A 15,647-nucleotide genomic window follows, 5' to 3' on the forward strand; every position below is an offset into this window, starting at 1 on the left:
AATTATTTACAAAAAAAAAAAAAAAAAATTATTTCAATATATTTAAGTGTATAAATATAGAAATATATTTCAAATTTAATCTTTTCATATTATTTATTAATATCAAAATATATATAAATTTGAATTAAAAAACAATTGAATAAATTCATTAAAATAAAAACTTTTATACTAGAAAAAAAAAAAATATATATATATATAAAATAAAATTTTTAATAAAAAAAAAAGATGTTTAAATTTAAATGATTAATTTAAAAATAGAATATTATTATGAAAAATCATTTTTACTTAATAAAAAAGCATAAACAAAGAAATACTTTAAAAGTTTATATAGTTTTTTTTTTTTTTTTTTCTTTTTTTTTTTTTGTAAATTATTAATGATAGTAAATTTTTAAATTTATTAAAAAACTAAAAAACACAAAGAATTGAAAAACAATATGAGAAAAAAGAAATATTTGAGTTTAATTAAAACAAAATGAATATTAATATTATGTAGATATTTGTGCAAATTAAAAATATTTTTAATGTAATTAAAATTTATTAAAAACAAAATTATAATAAAGCAAAAAATAAAATTATTTTTTTATCTTAATAATTTCGACAAATACTGATAAAGATCATTCTTGTTTTGAATATTATTTAACTTATCTGAACACACGGGAATCAAATTAATTCTATAAAGATATAAAAATAAAATAAAATTATATAATAAATAATAATATAGAAATAACTATATGTATATATATAATTAAATAATATCAATAATGATTTTAACATTAATAATGTAAAATCAATTAAATTAAAAAGATATATTATTAGAGAATATTTTATAAGTTTTATTTCTTTTTGTTTCTATTACTCTTTTAGAAATTTTCTACTTAAAATAATTTGAACTAAAAATAAATTTAAAGCCATTTCACTTTTAAAAAATGTTTGCTCACCGCCTTCTATGGGATTTATATTTTTTTTGTTTTTCACCAATGAACTTAAGTTAAAGTAAGAATATAGGAAAAAAAAAATAGTTTTGATATTTGTACAAATTCCTTCATAAAATTCAACCATAATTATATGATTATGAAATAATTCAATTTTATTTACATTTACTATTTTTATATTGTTTTTGAATAATACACTATTCATTTTTTTCTTTAACTTAAATTTATCTTTGAATTTTTTTTTTTTTTTTTTTTTTTCATTTTTTTTCTTCATTAATCTCATCTTTAAGTAAATAAAAGATAAATAAAGTTTGTGAGAACTATTTTGTAAATAGCTATATTCTTCATAAATGTTGTGATGAATGATATTCTTATAGAAACTATAATTTTTAAAAAAATAATTATCTTCAAATGAAAACTTATTTTTTAATTTATATTTATATCTTGTTTGAGAAATACATGGAAAATTTAATAAATTTATATAAGATTTATGACACTCTAATTTATTATTTTTATTAATTAAACTACTACTTCCTTCAATATCTTTTTTTTTTTTATCATTTATTGATAAACTTAATAAATTTAATTTTTCATTCTGATTTATTTGTTCACTTTGAGTATAATCAAAATAATTTTTAAAAGTTTTTTTGTCACCTATATTTTTAGACATTATATTTTTCCAGTACATTAATATATGAAAATAATTTTTAAATAATTTAAAAAATACATATTTTAATGAATTGATGCATAAAATAAACTTAATATATAAATGATAATTTAAATTGATTATTTTGGGCTTTTTTAAAAGAATCATTTTATCAAGTATAAATATTATTAATTTTTCATAAATAGAAGAATCAATTTTTTTAAATTGATTATTTATAAAATATCTAACAGATATAATAATCGTACTAAACAATAATTCTATTAAATTATTTGGTTCTATATATCCTGACTTATTTGTAGACTTCATAATTAAATATTTTTTTTTCTTTTTCCATGTTCTCGTAAATTTACATATTAAAAATTTATTGTATTTATTGATGTTTTTAAAACTATTATTTAACTTAATCATATCATCAAATTTTTTTATTCTCCTTTTTATCATTTTTCTTTCTAAATTAATGAAAATCTTGTTAATATAAAGATTGTTTTTATATCTAAATTTTTCTAAATAATTGTATCCTTTGTATTTATAAGTTAAAAAGAAATTTTTTATTACATTTTTTAAACTTGACTTTTTTTTTTTTTTCTCATCATAAATAATTGAAAATAGTTGCTCTCTAGTTTCTTCGAAATATTTTGATTTTTGACATTCTAAAAAACTTTTTATCAAACTCTTTTCTATTTCATCTAAATCTAAAGAAAATAAAAATAAATAAATAATAGACAATAAATTTATAAAGTAATGATAAAAATGAATAAAAAAACTAAAGTGATATAATATATATACAAATATATACTTAAATTAGTCATTCATGCATTACAAAATGAAAATATTATATTTCTTTTTATCTTTTTATATAAAATTAAAATTTATTACTTTTTCTTTCTTCATTTTGAGAAGAATTTTCTCTTATTCTTAAGCAGTTTTTATCTAATATTATTTCATCAATTTTATATGAGCTTAAAAAATTCATCCATAAAATAAAATTATTAGTGGTAATTTTATTATTCTTTAATTGGTGTATTTTTTTCTGTAAATATAAGTGTATAGTTTTCTCACGATTTAAATAATTAAAGATATAATAATTTTTCAACATATAAAAATTACAAAAAAATATATTTTCTTCACTTTTTGTATTTAAAAATAACAAAATGTTTTGATTAATATCTTTAATTATTTTTAAAAAATAGTTGTTTGTAATTTTATTTTTTCTGCATTTCAATTTTTTATTTATATAAAAATAAGTATAACTTTTTCTTATTTTTAATGTTTTTATTTGTAATTCGTGCAAATTAGACAGTGTTTTTATTAGAGGTATTATAATTTCATTTTTAATACTAACAGAATTTTCCTGTTTTAAAAATTTCTCAAAAATTTTCTTAATTAAGATAAATATTCTCAGATCAAATGAAAATACTAAAAAATATATTTTATTGTAAGAATTATGAGAATAATAATATAATAATTTTCGTTTATTTGAATAATTATTTCTTAAAAAAAATATATAATTCTTTTTATTGTTCTCTATACTATTATTATATATTTTCTTTATACCGTTGTATTTGCTAACACTATCAATAAAAATAGTATTTTTTTTATTTGAAATTATTTTTTTTTTTATGTTAGAATAAAAGTTTTTATAAACATTACATGTTATTAAACCATTAATATAGGAGATAAAATCTACCATATTATTCAATTCTTTTAAATCTAATGAGTTTTTATAAATTTTTTTTAAAATAGATAAGGTAGAACTATTAATTAATCTAAATATTTCTTTCTGATATTTCAAATTGTTAGATATTATTATAGTGGAAGATAATATTTTATTTAACTCTTCGAATTTAATATTGTTTTTATTTAAAAGTGTGCAATATAGTGAGTTTAAAAAATCATGACTTAATTTATTAAAATGAAAATGAAAAAAAAAATAATGATAGATATTATCTAAATTTTTATAATGAGGTTTATGATTTACGAAAAAATTTGATATAAAGTGAACTGCATCTTCATTTATGAAATATTTTTTTTTTATTAATGTATTTAATAAAATTTTTATCTGTTTATCTTTTAAATATATTATTTTATTATTATTATATAAAAATCTAATTAAAAAATTTAGAATATTATTTGAGATTTTATTATTTTTAATATTTGAAAAGCTATTCATTATGTCTACTATTTGTTCATGGTTAAAATAATTTATTTTTTTTTCAATTAATAAGGTTAACATATATAAAATTTCATCATTTAAAATTTTACTTTTCTTAGAAAAGCAACTTAATGTTATTAACAAGCTTTTCTCGTCAAATTTTAAATTCATATATTTATAAGTATAATAAAAAAAATCAAATAATTTATTATTATCATTACAATTAATATTATCGTAAATTTTAATAAAAGGTATAAAAATACGTGCATTCAATTTCTTTTTCATTTTTTTTATTAATTTCAGTTGAATAATTTCAGAATTTTTTATGTTATATTTATTCAATTTATCATTTAAATTACTAGAATTTAAATTACTTAATTTATTTTTTATTTCATTACCTATATTATCAATTAATACATTATTCTTATTTATATAATTATTATTATTATTATTGTTGTCTTTGATGTTTGATTTGCTTGTTTTAGAATAATTAATTTGATTTATCTTGCTTTCATTTTCTATTTGGTATTTTCGTAGAATATCATCTCTTTTTTTATATAAATTTTTTCTCTCTTTTCTGTTAAATATTACATATTCACTTTTGACTTTTTTTAAAAAAAAACACCCTATTTTATTCTTTATATATGAAAAGAAAAATATATTTAAGCAATCATAAATATTTATAAATCTATTAATATTTCCTATTACAATTTTTTTCTTTTTTAAACATTCAATAAGAAAAAATATAAAATCTATAGAATTCTTTTTATTTTTTTTTTTTTTTTCAAAGTTTACTTTATAAAATATCTTGAAGGATTCTGAATTTATTTTATTATTTTGATTATCATTACTATATTTTTTATGAATTAAATTACTATCAAATTCTATATGTCTTTCATCTCTATTTTTAACATTTTCTTCTAATTTATTTATATTTTTATATATTTTTAAATACGAATTTAGTATATTATATAATTGATATAGAGAGAATGTGTATAACCTATGCAAAATTATAAAATTAAATTTATATAAACATAAAACGTTGTACGTATTTATATTTTTTAAATTCGAAAATACACCTATCATTGAAATTAAATCTTTATTAGAAATAGAATGCATATTTAAAAATACCAAAAATAAATAATTGAAATATTCATTATTAAAATAATCTAATTTTATAAAAATATTAGTGATTATTATTAATTTTTTTAATTCTATTACTTCTTTTTTGTATACATAATTACATATATCGTCAAATAAATTAGAATTTACATAATTATATTGTTGGCACTTACTTAGAATAACAGTTAAATTATTAACATTATTCATTTCATATTTAATTACTAATTTACTTTTTTTATTTTCATTTTTTTCAAAAGATTCCATATATTTTTTGACAGTATTAAAATTTTTTTTTTTTATAGATATATCGCTTGGATTATTATACTTTTTATTTGATACTTTTTTTTTTTTATCATATGTAAAATTATTACATATTTCATAAATGCTTTCATTATTATTTAACTTTTGTTTACAATTTTGTTCACTTTTCTTTATTAAAAAATCATTTTTTTCATTTTTATTATATTCCAGTAACTTTTTATTACTCTCCTTTTTTTCTTCATTAGTATTATTAATTATTTGTGTATTTGTATTTCCTATATTCTCTGAATTTACACTGTTTTTTTTGTTTCTTTTTTTAAAAGTGTTATCATAATTTAATTCTAATTTACTCTGTTTTTTATGCGAAAAATGTTTTATTCCATTTTGATTAATTTTTAAGTTATCATCTAATAAAAAAAGAGATTTTTCTTTTTTCGAGAATTCTATAATTTGTATTAATTCTTTATTTTTATATAAAAACGTTACTTTTTCAATATATATGTTGTTTTTATAAACTGTTTTAAAATTATTTATATGTTTTTTTTTAATGTTTTCCCTATATAATATTTTTTTTAAAAAATTTATTTTTTTTATATTATTCAACATTTTTCTTTAATTTTATTTTTATCAAGGAACAAATTTTCCTTAAATTTTCTATTATGATTTATTTAAAGCACATCTTTTCGTAATATTTACTCTTTTTTCAATTAAAAAAAAAAATTTATAGAATCCTTTACATTCTTATATATATATATATATATAATTTAAAATACATTTTCTTTTTTAAATTATGTTTTGGTTATTTTATTTTTTTTTTTTTTTTTTTAAATTACACTGGCATAAGTTATTAAACTGCTTATATTATTTTACCATTGTTTATTTTGAATTAATCTTAATATTAATTTTTTTTTATGTGATAATCTAAAATTATAGATAATTACAATATTTATTATTTTTCTTTTTCTTTTTCTTTTTTTTATTTTTTTGTATAAACTGTTGTTTAATTTTTTATAAATTCACAAATGTAAATATATATATATATAAGAGAAAATATATTAAAATGATTAAAAATGTAAAAATTTTGGCATTAATATTATTATTCTCTCAAATAGTATTAGAAAAATATACTTATTTATGTATTAAGAGAAGTAATATTTTTAATTCTAAAAGCAAGGATAAAATTTTTAATAAAACATTTGATTTATTTTTTTTTTTACATACAAGATATAAATTTAAATATGTAAATAAATTATATGAAAATAAAAAAAATATAAAAGATATAAAAGATATTATTAAAGAATCCATAAATTTACCTGTTCAGTTTTTACCAACAACATATAATAGTTTTGATAGGTGAAAAATAAAACATTAAAAAAAAATAAAAATAAAAATAATTGTTATTTTGTTAATTGTTTTATAAAATAAGAAAAATTCTTTACTATTTCATTTTATTTATTTATTTATTTATTTTTTTTTATTAACTTGTATCATTATATCATTTCTTATTTTTTAAATAGATGTTCTATATATTTTCCCCCTTTTTCATATATATTCTTTTTTTTTGTTCATAATTAAAATGTTTTTATCTTTTTTACTAGACAAATATTTATTCAAAATTTATGGAATAAAAAGCAGATATATGAAAATAGAAACTTAAAAAATATTAAAAAATGTATATATAATTATTATAATAAAGAAAAATTATTAAATAATGAAGGGTGTAAAAATAAAGAGAATAATATATTTAACAACCAAGAAACATTAATAAACGAATTTATCCAAGAGAAGAAAATCTTAATTAACTTTAGAAAAGAAAATGTCTTGAAATATATTGAAAAAGAAATTATAACAAAAAATAATAATCGTACTTTTTTAAATAAATTTCAAGAGATAATAGAAGATAATAACAAAAAAAAGACATACATAGAAAAGAATAAAAAAAATATTATATTAAAATTATACGAGAAAATAATAAAAAAAATAAAAATTATACATGATGGGCCACCATATGCAAATAATGATATACATATAGGGCATATATTAAATAAAATAATCAAAGATATATATTTAAAATTTCTTTTATTTCAAAATTTTTTTGTTTTACTTATTCATGGTTTTGATACTCATGGATTACCTATTGAATACAATGCATTGAAACTATTAAAAATAAACAATATAGAGGAATTAAATTTAAACTCATATCCTATAGGAAAAGCATATATAAAAGAACACAAATTTAAAATAGACATATTGAATAAAATAAAAAATGAATCTCAAAAGAAAGATTTTTTTCTTCTTAGTTTATTTAATAAAATTAAATCAATCAAAAATGATGTATTGCAAAAAAAGATTAAATATTTTAAAAATTTATGTAGATGTTATTCATCTTATTTTGTAAATGAACAATTAATATCTTTAATTTCTTATGGTATATGGGGGTATTGGAATTATTCATATATCACATTTTATAAGTTATATGAAAAAATTCAATATAAGGTTTTTCAGAATCTTTTAAAACATGTAAATTAATAGAATTTTTATTTAATTTAATTTATTTTATTTTTTATTTTTTTTTTTTTTTTTCATTCTCATAACTTCTAATATAACTTTATTTTATTTTTTTATAGAAATATATTTATATTAGCAACAGACCAATATACCATAGTTATGCAACAAAGACCGTTTTATCAGATAGTGAAATAATCTATAAAAAAAGAGTTTGTAATTCTTTTTATTTTTTTTATAGTTTTTGCAGAATAAGTGATAAACTTTTACTACATATTTTAAAAGAATTTAAAGAAAATAAATTATTAAATGAAATTTTTCAGTTTAATGAAGAAGAAATGGAATTTTATTCTCAAAAATTGAATTCATTTTTAACATATATAGATTTAAAAAAAAAAGATGATGATTATTTTAATAAATTAAAAAGTCAAATAATATATAAATTAATATCAAATTTAAAAATTTTAATTTTCACAACACAAATCCATACCATTTTTAATAACAAAAGCTTACTAATACATGAAGAATATTTATATAGAATTGTAAAAGTAAATTTTGAAAATGGTAAAAGTCTTTTCTTTATAATAAGTGATAAATCATTTGATAATTTTTATGAAAATCTAAACAAATACTATTGTAAAAAACCAGCAGTGATTGGAATACAGAATATTAGTACTTTGAAGGGAGAATATTTTCATTCATGCAAATATATCAATTTTGTTGATAATAAAGAAAATAATTTTATATTTGTTTCAAAAAATGAAATTAATGAATTTTTTGGTACAGGTATTGTTCATGTGTCTCCTTCTCACGGTTTTATAGATTATAATTTATATTATAAAAGAAATAAGCTAAAAAAGGTATATTTAAGTGAAAAACATTTTTTAGAAATAAAAAAAAAAAAATCAAATGATTACTATTATGATAACTTGCAGTTAAAAAAAAGACAACAATGTGATACAAGTAGGAATTATATGATTTATAATATTCTTAATAAGAACACTAATCATATAATAAACTATAAAACTTTAAATAAGAAAAAAAAAAAAAAAAAAGAATTTCCTTTGGATGTTATTAACCAAAACGTTATTGATGAAAATGATGATTTGAAAGAAGAATATAAGCAAATAATTATAAAAAATATAAAAAATAATATTCATTTGATGAAAAATAATGAAAATAATTATGAAGAAAACATATTAAGTAACTTGCAAAATAATAAAATAAATATAAATAAAAAGGATACACATTTATTATTTTTTTATTCATTTTATCAAAATATACTTTTTTATTTTCCATATGAACATTCATACACATTCGACTGGAGGTCGCACACAACTGTTCATATAAAGTCACTATTACAAATTTATATAGATATTGAAAAAGTGAAAAACGATTTATTTTTTAAAAGTATAAACAAAATAAAATTTATTAATAATCATAATAAAAAAAATTTGATAAAAACTATAAAAGACAGAAAAGAATGGTGCTTAAGTCGTCAGAAATATTGGGGATTGAACATTCCTTTAAAGGATATTAATTTAAATAATGAATATAAAATTAGTTTTAAAAAACAGATAATGGATGTATGGTTTGATTCATCTATCTCATATTTATACGTTTTTTATATGCTTAAGCATATTTTATTTAATATTTATTTTAAAAAAATAATTTTATCACTTAAAAATATGAATTCAAATTCAACAGAAAAAAGAAAAATAATTTTACTAAAAAAGTATAGTAATAAAAATAATTTTTCATTTAATATATATGATATTTACGATGAGATAATGAAAAATAAAAACAATAACTTTAATTCTTCCAATCAGAAAGTTTTTTTAAAAAATATATTAGAAAAAAAAAAAATATTTGATCCAACTAAAATGTATAAATGGGTAATAAATCAAATTTACAATAAAAATAACTATTTTAAGTTACAAAATTTGAACGATATACTTTTTTTAAAAAAGAAAAGGCACAAAGAATTTTTTAAAAATTCTCCTGAGATACATTTATGTTGTGAAGGAATTGATCAAATAAGAGGATGGTTTCAATCCTTTTTTTTTATTTTTTTTTCTTTGAATACAATTAGAAAAAAAAAACTGAAACATTCAATTAATAATTTACCTATTAAAAATGTTATCATACATAATTATGTGGTTGATCAAAATAATATTAAAATGAGTAAAAGTTTAAATAATGTTATAACACCTAGAGAATTATTTTTAAAGTGTGATCGCGATAAAAGTAAAAATCCCATTTATATTAAAACAAGTAAAGATAAAAAAAAAAAAAATAATTCTATCAAGGAAAATATAAGTAATAAAAATACAAACAGAGAAACATTAAACAATAATATAGAGAATAGAGATAATAAAAGAGTAGATAAAATAGTAGACGAAAATCCAACTGATAAAAGTACAGATAATGAAAGTTTAATTAAAAAACCAATAGAAAAAAAAGGAGAGCTAAATAAAAGGTTTAATGCAGACATAGTTCGATTATGGTTATGTTGTTACAATTTTGTTAATAAAAATGTAGCTGTTAGTTTTGAAATATTGGAAAATATAAATAAATATATTTACTTAAAAATTTACAATACTTTTAAATTTCTATTGAATAATATATATGATTTAAATTTTTCTGATAATAAATTAAAATTCAGAGATATTCAAATTATGGATAAATTCATTTTATACAAAAAAGATAATTTAATTAAACATTGTATAAATGCTTACAAAAAGATAAAATTACAGTTGGTTTTAAAATTTATTATGAATTTTATATATAGAGATTTAGCTATTTATATTGATTATAGTAAAGATAGATTGTATATAAGTAAAAAAAATTCTATAAGTAGAAAAAATTGCCAAAAAATTTTTTATAGAATATTAATTGGACTATTAAAATTGTTAGCTCCTATAATACCACATTTATGTGAAGATATATATTACAATATTCAGATTTTAAAAAAAAAAAAAAAAATAAAATCAATTTTTTTACTTCAATTTCCAGCATATAAGAATTATAAAGAAGTTAATTTAGATATTTTATTTTTAATAAAATACTACATTCATAAGCAAATAAATCTTAACTTTTCAAACTCGTTACAAGCAATAGTCTATATTTATTCGGATAATAAGGATGTTATAAATTTATTAAAAAAATTCTTGAAAACGTCAAACCCTTTGGAAAATTTTACCAATTATGACGATTTACGTTTTCTCTTCAATATATCTAATATTTATATATGTAATGATTTAAGTGAAATTGAGAGTAAAGATAAAAATTATAAAACATATAAAATTCCTCCCTTAAATTTTAAACATATGAATGAAAATCAAAATTTGGATTTCTTTTTTCAAAAAAGTTACAAAAATAATTTTCAAGACATGATAAATTTTGATGAAAAATCAAAATATTCATACATTCATATAGGAATAACTAAAACTGAATCAAAAAAGTGCTCCAGGTATTTTTGCTTTACTTTTTTTTTTTTTTTTTTTTTTTTTGGTTAGCTATATGCAATTTTAATATGTTCATAATTAATGTTTTATTTTTCTTTTATTTATCTATTTATTTTATTATTATTATCTTTAATTTTATTTTTTATTTTATTTTCTATAAATTACAGATGTTGGATGTATGGAACGGTCAGTTTATTCGAAGGAGAATTTTTTTGTCCCAGATGTTTAGATGTTATCAAAACATATTTTAAGTAATTTATTTTTTTTTTATTTTATTTTTTTTTTTTTTTTAGTTTTAATACCTTTTTTATTATTTAAAATTTGATAAAACTATTTTGATTTTTAAAACAATTACAACTATGACATTAAAAAAAAAAAAAAATAATAAAATATTTATAAATAAATACTTCTTTGCATATAAAATTAATAAATAATAAAATAAGTAAAAAAATATAAGTTTAAAAACAAAATTAAACATAAAAAATAGAATAAATTAATGAAATTTTAGATTCAGTGACAAAAAAATTTTGTTCAAGAATTTAGTTGCCCTTATCTTCATTTAAGCGCATTCTTTTTTTTTCCTGATATAAAAAAAATAAAAGAAAAGAAAATTAAAATGAAACTAATTTATACAGGATATGTAAATATATATATTTTATTGTTATTTATTTATTTCATTAATATGTATAAATATTTTATAAAATGTGAATTGAAAAAAATAACTATTTCTTTTTATTAATAAATTAATTTTTATTATATATTTAGGATTCCATATTCATATATATAAATATTTATACATATTTTCACTTATTTATTTTTCTATACTAACCATTAATTGATTTTGAATATCAAAATAGCTTTGAAGATACTGATATTGTTTTAATTTTAGTTTCAACTTTCTTGTATTAATTAATACAAGCTCTTTTAAAAGATTTTTTAAATTGTGATCTTCTAAGTCTGCTAACTGTTTTGCCCTTTTTTTCGATGAGTTAATGACTGTGTTATGAATCTCTTGCATATCTTTTTCTTTTAAAATATATGTAGAGAAATTTTTTTTAAAAGAATCATTAAAATTAAGTGGTACGTAATTTGAATTACTAAAATTATTATTTTCTTGTGAATTTTCTTCTTCACATTTTACATTATTTTCTGCTTTTTCAATGTGTGCATTTTTATTTTTTATAATTTCATTTTTTAACATTTCATTTTTATCTGTATTTTTTATTTTTTCTTCATTTTTTTCCTTATTGTCTTTTTCATTATTAAAAGTTAAAAAAGACAAATTTTCTTTATTTGCGTTATCACTATTTTCTTCTACATTTCTCGAAACATTTTTTTCCTCATTATTGTGTTGTAATCTTTCTGAACAGTTATCATTTATCTCATTATTTATTGATATATTATTAACATTATCATTACATAATTTATATTCTTCATTATTTTGAATATCTTTGTATTCTTTTTTTTTTTTTTCTCCATTATAATTATTATTTTCTTTTTTACATTCCTCTTTTTTTATATCTTCTCCTATCTCATATTTTGGTTTTATATCTTCTTCTAATTGTATTTTGTGTTTTACTTCATATTTATCTACGTCCTCATTTTCGTTAGTAGTCATATAGCTTTTTTGTTTGGCTAAAATAAGATCAACAATCTTTTTTGCTGCATATGCTCCGATAAAGGGACTAATATGATTACATATAAATGATAAAAGAGATAAGAGGGTATTATTTTGTTTAAATGAATTAAATGAAAAATTGTTAATATTAAAAATATTATCTAAATCAAAATATGGATTTGATAAAGGCATAGATATAAATTTATAGATACAATCATATGGTGTTTTTGTTTCGATAAATTGACTTATTTTTTCCCAGTTATTTTTATATTTGCATATTCCTTCAATTAATTTTTCAATTTCTGTTATATTCCATTCACTATTTGAGACATTATATGGTACATTAACTTTGACAAAATTTGAACTGTTCAGAATATTTGGATATTTGCTTAAATTATAACAATTACTACACCAAATACATTTATCTAAGACTCCATATGAAATTTTTTTTATATTATTTGGTTTCAGAATGTAATAAACATATACACACATTTTCCCACAACTAACACATTTATATACCTTATTATCAGTTTCCTTTGTTATAATATTTTCTTTACTCTCATACATTTTGCTTTTTTCATCAAATGAACCTAACTTTTTATCAGTATCTTCTAAATGTATAGATTTCTTTAAACATTCATAAGTATTGTTTAAATTATTTGAAATAACATCATTTTTATTTTCATTATGTTCATTTCTTGTTTCTGTTGTATTTAAATTATTATTTGCCATAAGAGAAATATAGTCATCAGAGTTATTTAAGTTTTGCATAGAATTAAAATAGTTTTTTGTATTAAAATTATTTTTCACCGATTCTGTGTAATCAGATTTATTGTAATTTAAATTAAAAGAATTAATTAAATTATTATTAGCATAATTTATATTATTGATAATATTTAAATCATTTGTGTTATTTAATGGGTTCATGTTATACATCACATTATTCTCATTACTACATGTAGGAATATTATTTGATAAACTATTATAAACATTTTTATCATTACATTCATTTTTATCATTTTCATTTTTCATTATTTTCATATTTGGATGAAAACGTCTATTATTATTGATATATGGTAAGTTATTATTTATAAATTTTGCATTATCGTAATTTTCTTCATTTATATTAGAAAAATAGTTATGCATATTATCCTTATCTATAAAATTAATATTATTATCACCATTATAATAATTTGATTTAATTTCTTCATTATTCAGATTTTTTTTTTCTAAAGTTTTACTACAATTTTTTTCGTTTACATCTTTTTTATTATCAATATCACGATTTCCCAATTTTTTATGCATATTATTAATTTCTTCAAAATTTAAATAATTCATATTTTTAATTTCATCGTATTGAGGATCATATTGCATATTAATTAATTTATTGTTTTCTAAAATAAAAAATAAAACTTCAATTAAATTCTTATTTGATTTTATATTTGATAAACATTTTTCTAGTGATAACAATTGCATAGGTTCGTTTTTATATAAATTTATTATCTCATTTTTTACTCTATGTATTTCTTTATCAAATTCATCTGATTTAACAATTTCATTATTCAAAAATGAATAAATATATTTTAAATCTTCCTCATTTATCTCATTTTCATATTTACTACTAAAAAATGGAATTTTATATAATCGGTTTGTTTTATTATTTGTAATATTATCTATATTATTATTATTTATTTGACTTATATTATAAGAATCAATAGTCATTGATTTTACATTATTTAAATTCATATTATGAATACTATTTCTCATATTTGTTGGTTTTTTTATAACAATATTTCTTAAGAATGTGTTGTGTGGATGCATTAAGGAATTATCATTTGTTTCTTTCAAATATATTTTTTTATTATTTTCGTATTCTTCTGAATTATTTATTTCTTTATCATTATTTTTAAGATGACTGTTTTCAAATTCTCCTATTTCTGTACTGTTCATATTTTTTTGTTGAACATTATTTACGCTAGTATAAGGATATGAACTTTTTATGTCATTGCTATGTATATTTTCATTTAAGCTCATTTCATTTTGACATACATTCCTATTTTCAGCTAAAATATTAGCATTATATTGAGAGTATGTTAAACTATTAGGCACATTTTGATCACCTCCTTGAAAATAATTTGTAAAACTATTTTGAATGTTATTCATTAAATAATCAGTATGTACTGGATTCACAAAAATCTCTTGTAAATTATTCATAGGAGGGGGACTTTTTGACATGAACTGTTCAGAATCATTTTGATTAATTTTAATTATATTTGTATCATTTGGTAATTTATTTACATTATTTACTTCCGAACTTTTTATATTATTATTACTTAATTTATCTATATTTTTTAATGAACACTTAGATATTTCTTGTGGTATATTTATATTTTCAGCTAAATCATCTGTATTGGTTGAATTATTCGTGTTCTTCACTATATTATTTATATTATATTGATTTATGTTTTGAAAGTTTTTTTTATCATCATTGTTACTATTTTCACTATTACTAATATTAATTTCATTATTGCTATCATTATTATTGTTAATATAAATGCTATTATTTTTCATATTTATATCATATGTATCATAAAGGTTTTTGGTATTTTCTTCATTTTTACAAAAATTATTAAAATCATCCTTACTATTATAAGGAAAATCAAAACTATTTTCATTTTTTACTTGCTTTAAATTATTAATTTCATCTTTTATTTTAACATCATTCATTGAATTATTTGGATTTAATTTACTTATGGAATAATTCTCTTCATTTTTTAAAATATTTTCCTTATCTTCATTAGTATTTATATTACAAGGTACATTATAATCCATTTCATTCAAAATTTACTATTGATTTTGTTCCAATTGTTCTTAATACTTTTTAAATAATGTTTTTATCTTTTATTTTTTTTTTTTTTTTTTT

At 16.8% G+C, this 15,647-nt stretch overlaps 3 protein-coding genes across 3 annotated transcripts; 1 reads left to right on the top strand and 2 right to left on the bottom strand.

The window, feature by feature from the left end:
* Positions 1–580: 580 nt before the first annotated feature.
* Positions 581–5,740, bottom strand: PGAL8A_00126100 (conserved Plasmodium protein, unknown function; the record flags this gene model as incomplete). Its single annotated transcript, XM_028674780.1, has 3 exons — positions 581–671; positions 857–2,291; positions 2,476–5,740. 3 exons carry the CDS (start codon positions 5,738–5,740, stop codon positions 581–583), a joined length of 4,791 nt encoding a protein of 1,596 aa, XP_028526376.1.
* A 454-nt stretch (positions 5,741–6,194) lies between these two features.
* On the top strand, positions 6,195–11,361 carry PGAL8A_00126200 (isoleucine--tRNA ligase, putative; the record flags this gene model as incomplete). The annotated part of the gene is made up of 4 exons (XM_028674781.1): positions 6,195–6,487; positions 6,733–7,654; positions 7,762–11,111; positions 11,274–11,361. The coding sequence occupies 4 exons, from the start codon at positions 6,195–6,197 to the stop codon at positions 11,359–11,361; spliced, it is 4,653 nt and encodes a 1,550-aa protein (XP_028526377.1).
* A 284-nt stretch (positions 11,362–11,645) lies between these two features.
* Positions 11,646–15,556, bottom strand: PGAL8A_00126300 (conserved Plasmodium protein, unknown function; the record flags this gene model as incomplete). The annotated part of the gene is made up of 2 exons (XM_028674782.1): positions 11,646–11,687; positions 11,936–15,556. 2 exons carry the CDS (start codon positions 15,554–15,556, stop codon positions 11,646–11,648), a joined length of 3,663 nt encoding a protein of 1,220 aa, XP_028526378.1.
* Positions 15,557–15,647: the final 91 nt, after the last annotated feature.

The sequence above is a fragment of the Plasmodium gallinaceum genome, assembly GCF_900005855.1.
Source record: "Plasmodium gallinaceum strain 8A genome assembly, contig: PGAL8A_v1_64, whole genome shotgun sequence".
Taxonomy (NCBI): domain Eukaryota; phylum Apicomplexa; class Aconoidasida; order Haemosporida; family Plasmodiidae; genus Plasmodium; species Plasmodium gallinaceum.